Source organism: Lissotriton helveticus, chromosome 2_1, assembly GCF_964261635.1.
Source record: "Lissotriton helveticus chromosome 2_1, aLisHel1.1, whole genome shotgun sequence".
NCBI classification, from domain to species: domain Eukaryota; kingdom Metazoa; phylum Chordata; class Amphibia; order Caudata; family Salamandridae; genus Lissotriton; species Lissotriton helveticus.
In genome coordinates this window covers 2,104,193,899-2,104,204,822 of record NC_136059.1, presented here as the reverse complement: position 1 = coordinate 2,104,204,822, position 10,924 = coordinate 2,104,193,899, and the positions used below count along the sequence as shown (strand labels likewise).

Below are 10,924 nucleotides of genomic sequence, written 5' to 3'. Positions count from 1 at the left end.
TATCACAATTTGTGCGTGCTTCTGCACGAGACATTTGGGTTGTTGCACTAATGCTTTTCTTGAACAATTTGATTAACGTTTAATATCTAGTAGTCAGTCTCCTTTGAAGGCGTGCATGCGGACTCTGAAAGCAATTACAATAGCTTGCACCCCATTGAATAACTTTTGCGGTGCTGAAAACTGATACTAATTACAACAGAATGGCTAAAATGCGTATGTCACCAGACATCACTTTTTTTTAAAGTGCATTCTTTATTTTGCAGGAAAGTAGCCTCTCGTACGTTCTAGAACGTGTCATGCTTGGCATTTCTTCACCAGCTGCCCTTTATAAACCATGGTCTACCCATGTGACATAAAATGTCCCCGATGTTTAACTTTCCTGTGTGTGTGGAGGGGTGGGGACTAACGCAACGGGTGTTTTCATAGATGGGGCGTTTAAAAATAGGAGAGATATATAATTTTTAAATGCCCTAGTGTGGGAATATGCCCGGAATGTGTTCCTTTGATAATCGTGTTGAGGATTGTATCCACGTCGAGAGAGATTTGATATAACAAGGAGACTGGCCAATCAGAAAAGCAAATGCAGAGACGACCATTGAATTGCCCGTGAAGAACCCCCCCCCCCCCCCCTCCCCCCGTCTCACGGGTCTAATTTATTCTAGACCATCGGTCGTACGTCCGGTTTTTTTATTTTATTTTTTTGAGAGCCGGGTGTCTAAATTCTAAACAAGTTGGAAAGAGGAAGGCAGTCCATTCGCACTGTTTCCAATTTGCTCCAGTCCATGCATTAACTTGGAGAAATGCAGTTATATATTTGAACTATGGACACCTCGCACGCAAAAATACACTCAACACATCACTGTAGGGACCCTGCTTACAAATCAAAAGTAGGATGGAGAAAACTCACGTCAGCGAGATGCAGCTGTAATAACAAATGAACTGCATCGGCCACTGAAGCCGACTTATATTTTAGTGGCACATCTTTGGAAAACCATTACAAAGCGGCCCATAATCACCACGTGGGTTTCAGTGGGCAGTTCCTAGTTTAAACACGCGTATTTTTTTAAAATTAAGGCGAGGTTGGGGTTATTTTAAGAAACTGCTTTGAATTATATCTTGGCGATTTACTGCAAATATTTGTTTATGTCTCAGAGACATTTCTCTCATGTAACGTAACTGGTTCTATTGTACAGTGCTCTGACACCTTCAGTAAAGTCCGTGCTTTATAAAAATGCATAAAATAAAGAGAATGCCTGTTATTGAGAATCAATAAATAACGTGAATTGCCACTACATAGATGTGCAGGAACATATAAATGCAGAGAGAGACGGGGTTTAGATGTAGGTACTTTCCAAACATCAACACACGAAGGTGGAAGTGCATCCTCCACAATTAAAGTTGCCGCCTTTTTTTCCCCCTTTGTCTAAAAGCGGGTTCTTTACGTATACTGGCATCTGTATTTTTTAAAAACGCGCTACTCCGGCGCCTTCTAGCCAACCAGCAGCCTGGCTACTCGACCAACCCAATCAGCACCAACCCCGCGAAATTTTAAACAACCCACCAAGCCGCCAGACTCCGCCCAGCATCCTCCCAGACGCCCTAACCGGTTCCAACGAGTAGGCAAACCCAAGGATTGGAGAGCTGCAGTACCCTGCTTTACCAAGGCTGCTGACGTCATCCACAGATTAACCAATCTAAAGGCAACTCTGACCCGGAGGCACTAACTTTTCCGGTTGAAAAGGGGACACGGAGCCAATGACGATCAAGTAGGCGGGCTTCCTGGGACTCTTTATCAAGCTGCTGTGAGCGGGACAATTGTGAATAACAAGAGGCGGTATTCCGTTTGAGTTAAGCCATTTCGCTGCAGCAAGACGAGGCGAACGGGTTCTTAAGCGTTGTCTTCTAGGTGAGTCACCCTTTCCGGCCTCGGGAACTTCTTGCTATCTTCTCTTTTTCTCCTTAGTTTTTCTTGTTCCTTCATATGTATGTGTGCGACTGGAATCGATAACAATTACGGTATTTATTTTTTAAATACACTTATAGCTGTACTGGGGTTGTTCCATGGTTTTTAAGTGTCGTGAGTGTGTTCTGACGCAGTTCGGAACGTGGCCTGATGGGATGAAAAACATAAACGCAGGCATGATTTTCCTAGCAAATATTTCTGATGGAATACCCGCATTCGGCCGTTGGTCTGGACTCTAATCGTTGGACTGTTTCTAAGGCCTTTATCAAGTTTACTTTTTGGCGGGTCTTTGTGTACCATTGCATTGCTTACATAGATAAGCAGTACTTGTATGTGTCGTGACTGCAGCAGGAGCGGCACTTGGTCGGTGATCTTACCTACAGTAATAAATGCCTTGGGTTTTTTGTTAAAGGTATAATGTATCCGATTGTTTCACAGAAATGTGATTTCGCAATGTCATGGTTTTATAGCTACGTTTGAGGTTGACGTTTATTGTATCTATGTTCGCTTTGCCCACATGTGCACGCCATGAGCTCGCGGGGGTCTCCCCAGGCGCTGCTGTCTTTAGGCGGGAAGGGAAGGCTAGGGGCGGAGTCGGGGGGTGATGGCGGCCGTTCTTCATGCGTTTTTTTTATTTTAGGTGATTAACTAACTTCCGCCATGGGTAAAGGAGATCCCAACAAGCCTAGAGGCAAGATGTCCTCCTACGCCTACTTTGTGCAGACGTGCCGGGAGGAGCACAAAAAGAAACATCCGGACGCGTCGGTGAACTTCGCCGAGTTCTCCAAGAAGTGCTCCGAGCGGTGGAAGGTGAGTGCGCCACAAGCTGACCCGCGCTTCCGCTACAGTTCTGGGAGGAGCAGTGGAGGGCGGGCTGAAGTGGGAGTGGTGAAGGGAGTAGGATGTGTAACTTGAGGTTTCGTAAGATACTGCTGAGTGGGCGGGAGTCCTGAGGATGGGGCGGTGCTGGCAGACTACCGTTGAGGAGGAAAAACAATTTCGTATTTGTACTTCCGCAAGGGGGTGGAGTTTTCGGCATGTTTCGTAGAAAATGGCTCAAGCCATTTTAAAAGGCGGGAAGTATTCCAGCATAAGATTTAACCTTGTCTATTATAAAGCGGCGATTTCGCCAACCTAATCGAAGATATGTTAGTTTAGGGTGTCTGGACACGACTCGTTTGCTTATGTCTGACTTTTCTCAACCCCCCCCCCTTCTATTTCCAGACAATGAACGCAAAAGAAAAGGGCAAATTTGAAGACATGGCAAAGGGAGACAAGGTACGATATGACCGGGAGATGAAATCATACGTGCCACCAAAGGGGGAGACCAAAGGAAAGAAGAAGAAAGATCCTAATGCACCCAAGAGACCACCGTAAGTTTATTGCGCCTGACTTTATTTTAGGACCTGGTATACGTCTTTAGAAATTTCTCTAACTACGGTTTCTTAATTTCTATCCAGTTCGGCATTTTTCCTCTTCTGCTCTGAACACCGTCCCAAAATCAAGACTGATCATCCTGGCTTGTCAATTGGCGATACGGCGAAAAAATTGGGGGAGAAGTGGTCGGAACAGACAGCCAAAGACAAAATCCCATTTGAACAGAAAGCTGCGAAACTGAAGGAGAAATATGAAAAGGTAACTTTGCCATTTAACTAAGGCATACAAAGGGGACCAGGTTTTCATGTGAGATCTACGATAATCATCGAACTGTTTGCGAAGACTACTATAGTGGCGCTTGCTCTGCAGGCTACGGGCATATTATCAAGCAACGGCGTTATAATTGTCGCCGCTTTAGAAGCGCCCATAATTTTAATACCGTTCCTTGATAGTATGACCCCCAAGTGTTTCTAACCTTTTGTAATCCTACTGAGCTACTTAATGTGCCCGCAGCATGCAAGTTTAGCAGCGGTAATCTCGGTTCAACAGGAATGTGCCTTCATTGTGAAAGGCTTTATGAATACAAAATGCTTCATCAATATGTACATTACTGTAATATCTCTGGTACCAAAATAATAATCTAGGTAGTAAATACCCCAATGCGCTTTGATATCCAAATAGAATATGATGGAAACTTTTTTCTGAACGTTGGAAACTACTTATTTAGGGTTAGTTGCATGAGAGCGAACAGTAGCTCATCCGTTGGGGAAGCCGCATTGTAGTTTTCCCCTAACTACGCTGAGCATCACGAATTGAATGTTAAAATCGTTTGCGTACTCTTACAGGACGTTGCAGCATACCGTGCAAAAGGGAAGGGCGGCGACGTAGGGAAAAAATCACCTGGAAGGCCAGCAGTGGCACAAAAGAAAAAGGTAGAGCCAGAAGATGACGACGATGACGAAGAAGAGGACGAAGAGGAGGAAGAAGAGGATGAGGAGGAAGAAGAGGAGGATGACGAGTAACTTGAATGCCTGCTATGAGATTTTGTGCTGGAAGTCCATTGTTTTGCTAAGAATGTGAACTCGAGTGCAGCTCATTGTTGGCTCTGGTATACAAACTGTACAGAATTGTGTATAGGTAATGTGTGATTCTTTTAGGGAAAACTCCGTTTTTAATGTAAGTAGTAGCTGAGGTGCCACTTCAGTTAGGTATGGATTCTGATGTTGTGGAATGTCTCTGCATATTTGCATATTTAAAAGGATTCTAAAGACTTCAAAATAAGCCCTGGTATGTCCATGTACTTAGGAGTATCATAGCAGATTTTACATCCATGTAGACTGGTGCATTGTACTTTTCTAAAACTTTTTTTTAGCAATTTTGTAATAAAAAGATGTATATTACCTTATTCGCATTTCATTTATCTAACGGGTTGATGTTTTGTGGGGGGTTGTAAAGGTTACTGTGTTCGATCATGGCTGTCTATACCATGGGTGTAAGGGGTCTCTGTATAAGACACGTCCCGCTTCCAAAGGATAATTGCTAGAGGGATCTGCAGGCAGTATTTGACCCGTGCGTTCCCCGCCGATTCCAGGGAGGTGCGCTAATCATGTTAGGACAAATGTCTAGTATGCCTCATTTGTCATACGGCATTGCCACATTAAATGAGTAGAACAAGCAAGTCTGGTTAAAAATACAAACTGGTTTTTCAATACGCGCACTTAAAACATACCTTGCTACTTCTAAAACTGCTGGTGACACGCTCTGGGGCTCTTTTGCGCTGTAGTCGCGATTAGTAATTCTGTGCTCGTGTTCCTTTGTGTTACGCACTCGTGTATAGGCTTCAAAAAGGAGTCGCTACCTGCAAATGCAGGGTAATCTACTAAGAGAAAACAATAGTCTATAGCTGCCTATCACGCACCGGAGATGCCAGCGTCGCAACAAGGGTGAGGCTGTGAACTAAGAAGCAAACTCTGCCCGAAGGAGACTTGCACTTTTAAGACCTCGTTGCAGGTACCCATTAGCAGTGTGGAGGCGCTCAAAACAATGTAAACTTGCCTATTGGCATGGTGTATGATTAGGCTGCACATATGCTTGGACTGCTCGTTGTTTTTGTGGACCGGATGGGCTATCAAGCTCCCATACTCCAAGTGACAGCACCCGGCTGATAAGCCCTGGCTCAGAGGAGCACACGCTATGGCGATAAAGCAGATATGTCCGGCAAGTGTTGCAGAAGACTCATGGCACTTCTCACCTGGGGAGCACCAGCCCCCAAAATGCAGAAGGGCAGGGAGCAGCGCATTGTAAACTCGGCAGAGTGCTCCACATGTGCCTGTCTAAATGTCAGAGAACCAGGCGCTTCTCCGTCAAAGAGGACTGCAATCTCCCTTAAAGTGGCAGCTATCTTTAAACGGGCAGTCATTGCCTATCGATGCCAATTTCATACCGGCAACCCCTTTTGAATTTCACTTCCATGGGAATGACTTAATTCCCCCTCACAACTGGCCAGCTTCAAATTATGATTTAGCCCCTTCAAATATTTATGCGAGCCCCCTCGTAGGTAAAAAAAAATCTCTGCCCCCCCCCCCCCGACTTTTTATCAAAAGTATCCAGTGTGTTGGGGGGGGGGATTCATGAATATTAGGAGTCCCTTCCAACACTTAAAGCTAGGATGTAAACGATAAAAGATGATGGGCCATTACAGAGCTTAACACTGCTTTTGGCCTGGGTCTAGAGCGCCCCCCCCCCCCCCGGAATCACAAATTGCAGGGGCCACCCTGAAATACTTGTCCCTTAGTGTCTGGCACACCGACTCGACGAAAGAAGCCTCACCAACTTAAGTGTGATCCCACCGGCTCAACATATCAACGGCGCTGGGTTCCTAAGTCCAGCCATTGCTTTACCAACGACATACATAAGGACTCCTAAGAACAGAGTGCGCTTCAGGTGGCTGTGGGTGACATTGTGACATATATTTACTCTACCAACTGTTTAGGTTGTACCTTTTAATTTCCCGATTGCCACAGGTCTCAGTGACGGCGGTGCCCATGTTTCACTAGTGATAGATAGCAGAGGCCCTGAGAAGGATATCACGTCTCACTCCTCTCCAACCAATGCCTTAGAATCATTACCGTTTTGAAACAGACTCTACCTTCTGTTTTTTGGGGGAGTGCTATTCAGCGCAAACTCGGCCAAAGGGCATTGGAGTGCTCCCTTACATGAGCACCAGTTAAATTAAACTGGGTCAGAATTTTTGACCAGGAGATGAAGGAGCCAGTAAAGGCTTGAACTAATGGAGCCACTTGCAGGTCTTCAGAGGATTTTTATTATTTAGGTAATAGGGTGTTACCAATTGAGTCCTTGATCTTTCTAATGTACATTAATCAAAGTGTTTCTAGGTGTAGTCTGTTTACCTATAGATAAAATTGACTTGCATATTCAGTATTTTCTGTCACATGCTTTGACTCTTTAGCTATATATATACACACACGCCACTGCACCAACCAGGATTCAGTTTTGGGATGATTCGTTTGAGCAAATCAAACACTCACCCCCAGTCAACTGATCAAGGTTTAATCCATTCTTTAGCTCACTCCACCACCCCAGTTCAGACCTGGCCATATGCAAACCAGTCTGATCATGTACCTCATGGGAACAGTCCAGCCCTGTCTAGGGAAGCCATGTCTTCCCTGGACTGGAAACAAGCATCCTGGGACCGGTTTCTGGCTAATCAGCCGGTCCTAGGATGCCTGATTCCGGTCCATGGAAGACCTGGCCTGGCAGTTCAGTCTGGACTGTTCCCATGAGGAACAGGGTCAAAACTGATTTGCATATGGCTGTCTGAACTGGGGTGGCGGGGTAAGCGAAATAACGATGGATTAAACCCAGATCTGTGCCTGGGGGTGAATGTTTGACAATGTTCAACATTCTGTCCATCTTTTTGTGTTTCACTAGTGAGTAGAAGGATATCTCCTCTGTATTTCACCCCTCTCCCACCAATGCCTTATAATCAACGTTTTGGTGAAACAGGCTCTACCGTTATGTTTTTGGGGAGTGCTATTAAGCGCATTGGAGTGCTCCCTTTTTATGAGCACCAGTTAAATTACACAGGGTCAGTTCTTTTGACATGGAGATTAAGTGATGGAGCCAGTAAATGCTTGAACTAATGGAGCCACTTATAGCTCCACAAAGGCCTCTTAATATTGAGGGTGTCCCCAGCGGATTTCTTAATCTTTTTAATGCACATTCATCAACATGTTTATAGGTGTAGTCTGTTTAACTATTACTAAAATATATAGATAAAATGACTCGCATATTGTGTTTTCTGTAAAATGCTTGGACTTTTTAGCACTATATATACACATGCCACTATTCCCCACTGCACCCACCAGGATTCAGGTTTTTGATTTCTGGCAGGACCACTGAACATGCGATTCTGCTGCATTTTCTACATAATTATATGTTTTGGCCCACTTGATCGGTTATCTGCTGCATAGCATACTCTTGCAAATTTAAAGAAAAAAAATCTTTCTAGTTAAAACGTATTGACAATGTATTGCCACACAGTGGACAACAGCCCTTCACAAAAGATGATTAGTCCCCTTTCAGTTGCTCCTTTGTGTATTTCGGTGGGTAACTGGTACTAATGAAATTGAATCTTTGCCCAGACAGTATTCACATGTGTACAAATAGACACACAATGAAATGTTATCATGATGAAATGCGCCACATCAAGTTGTGTTTGCATTTTCTTGCAATGTTATTTATCCCTGCCACAGAAGTGGACCTTTCCTGCTCCGTAATTCTAGTCGTGCTGCTTTCTGGCCACAAACTGACATCTGCTTTATTTGCATAAGGAAACACGTGCCTGACTTTATATGACAGAACCAGGCAGTTCGAATCTAATCGAATTATAACCCTTCCTTCTCTGTCAGAGAGAGCACTACTGTCTCCCACAAAGTGGCAGCCTTCTTTAAATGGGTAAAGTAATTGCCTAGCAATACCCATTTCATACCGGCTATTGCCCATTTGAATTTCACTTCCATGAAAATGACTTAATTCCTCTCAAAATGGTGGCCATCTTGAAATGGTTACCATTTTATTCTCTTCAATCTTTATAATACTGTGCCCCCAGTGGGGAAAAAAATCTTTGCCCCCTCCCCCCGAGTTTGCTATTTCTATTAAGTTGTATCAATAAAAGTATCCACAGTGTGTGGCTTGGGGGCGTTATTAGGAGTCCCTTCTCTTTAAATCCTGGCTGGAAGTATGTGTTTAAACAACAAAATATGTATTTGGGGCATTACTGAGCTTAATGCTGCGTTTGGCCTGGATCTAGAGCCTCCTCCTCTGTCCCACCCCGGGTTCACATTAGGCCACCCAGCTTGAAGACCTTGCTTTAGAGAATCACATATTGCAGTGATCATCCTGAAATATGTGCCCCATAGTGTCTGGCACACTAACACGACAAAAGAAGCCTGACCAACTTAATGTGTCTGATCCCACCAGCTCAACATATCAACGTCTCTGGGCTCCTAACCCCAGCAATTGCTTTACCAAAGACATACATAAAGGGCCCATCCACTCCTTGGAACGGAGTGTGCTTCAGATGGCTGTGGATGACATTTTGACACATTTTTACCCTACCAACTGTTGTCTAGGTTGTACCTGATTGCCATCGGTCTCCATGACGGCGGTGCCCATGTTTCACTAGTGATAGATTGTGGAGGCCCTGAGTAGAAGGATATCTCCGGTCTTTCAACCCACTCCCATCAATGCCATCTAATCATTACCGTTTTGAAACCGGCTCTGTACCTTCTGGTTCTTGGAGAGTGCTTTTCAGCGCAAACTCAGCTCAAGGGCATTGGAGTGCTCCCTTACATGAGCACCAGTTAAATTACACTGGGTCAGATTTTTTGACCAGGAGATTAAGTGATGGAGCCAGTAAAGGCTTTAACTAATGGAGCCACTTACAGGCCCTCAAGAGGCTTTTTATTATTTAGGTAATGTTAGGGTGTTACTAGCTGAGTCCTTGATCTTACTAATGTACATTCATCAAAATGTTTCTAGGTGTAGTCTGTTTACCTATAACTACATTATTTAGAGAACATGGACTTGCATATTCAGTGTTTTCTGTCACATGCTTGGACTTTTTAGCACTATATATAAGCACTATATATACACACACGCCACTATTCCCCACTGCACCAACCAGGATTCAGTTTTGTGATAATGGACAGAGCGTTTGAGCAAATGAAACACCCCCGGTCAACTGATCTGGGTTTAATCCATCATCATTCTTTAGCTCACTCCACCACCCCAGTTCAGACATGGCCATATGCAAATCAGTCTGATCCTGTGCCTCATGGGAACAGTCCAGCCCGAACTGCCAAGCCATGTCTTCCCTGGACCGGAAACAAGCATCTTGGGACGGGTTTCTGGCTAATCAGCCGGCCCTAGGACTCTTAATTCCGGTCCAGGGAAGGCATGGCCTGGCAGTTCAGTCTGGACTGTTCCCATGAGGCACAGGGGCAAGACTGATTTGCATATAGCCATGTCTGAACTGGAGTGGCGTGGTGAGCAAAATAACGAAGGATTAAACCCAGATCTGTGACTGGGGGTGAATGTTTGACAATGTTCAACATTCCGTCCATCTTTTTGTGCTGCACTAGTGATAGATGGCAGAGGCCCTGAGTAGAAGGATATCTCCCCTCTCTTTCACCCCTCTCCCACCAATGCCTTATAATCAATACCGTTTTGATGAAACATGCTCTGTACCTCTTGTTTTAGGGGAGTGCTATTCAGCGCAAACTCAGCTCGAGTGCATTGAAGTGCTCCCTTTCATGAGCACCAGTTAAATTACACAGGGTCAGATCTTTTGACATGGCGATTACGTGATGAAGCCAGTAAAGGCTTGAACTAATGGGGCCACTTGTAGCTCCACAAATGCTTTTTATTATTGAGAGGTAATTTGAGGGTGTCACCAGCTGAGTTCTTGATCTTTTTAATGTACATTCATCAATGTTTCTAATATAGTCTGTTTACCTATTACTAAAATATATAGATAAAATGACTCTCATTTACAGTGTTTTCTGTCACATACTTTGACTTTTTAGCACTATATACACACATATACACTATTCCCCACTGCACCAACCAGGATTCAGGTTTTTGATTTCTGGCAGGACCACTGAACTTTTGCGATTCTGCTGCATTTTCCACATAATTATGTATTTTGGCCCACTTGCCACTTAATCTGTCATCTGCTACATACTCTGCAAATTTAAAGAAAAAATCTTTCTAGTACAAACAGATTAAAATGTATTAAAAATGTAGCAACGTGTTGCCACACAGTGGACAGCCCTTCACAAAAGGTGCTTAGTCACCTTTCAGTTGCTCCTTTGTGTATTTCGGTGGGAAACTGGTACTAATAATATTAAATCTTTGCCCAGACAGCATTTCATTATGTGTCCATTTGTACACATGTGAATACTATCATGATAAAATGTGCCAGATCAAGTTGCATTATTTACATTTTGTTGCAATATTACTTATTTAACCCTGCCGCATAATTCTGGTTGTGCTGTTTTC

At 44.0% G+C, this 10,924-nt stretch overlaps 1 protein-coding gene across 1 annotated transcript; it reads left to right on the top strand.

Annotated features, from left to right (window-relative positions):
• Window positions 1-270: 270 nt before the first annotated feature.
• On the top strand, window positions 271-4,740 carry HMGB2 (high mobility group box 2). Its single transcript, XM_078677073.1, has 5 exons — window positions 271-1,906; window positions 2,604-2,773; window positions 3,188-3,336; window positions 3,424-3,598; window positions 4,186-4,740. The coding sequence occupies exons 2-5, from the start codon at window positions 2,624-2,626 to the stop codon at window positions 4,360-4,362; spliced, it is 651 nt and encodes a 216-aa protein (XP_078533199.1). The 5' UTR covers window positions 271-1,906; window positions 2,604-2,623; the 3' UTR covers window positions 4,363-4,740.
• Window positions 4,741-10,924: the final 6,184 nt, after the last annotated feature.

Excerpts from the sequence above, each read along its gene's own strand:
- HMGB2 (XM_078677073.1), top strand. The coding sequence starts at position 2,624 with ATGGGTAAAGGAGATCCCAACAAGCCTAGAGGCAAGATGTCCTCCTAC. Across the intron at positions 2,774-3,187 it reads AGTGCTCCGAGCGGTGGAAG|ACAATGAACGCAAAAGAAAA; the intron begins GTGAGTGCGCCA and ends TTCTATTTCCAG. Across the intron at positions 3,337-3,423 it reads AATGCACCCAAGAGACCACC|TTCGGCATTTTTCCTCTTCT; the intron begins GTAAGTTTATTG and ends ATTTCTATCCAG.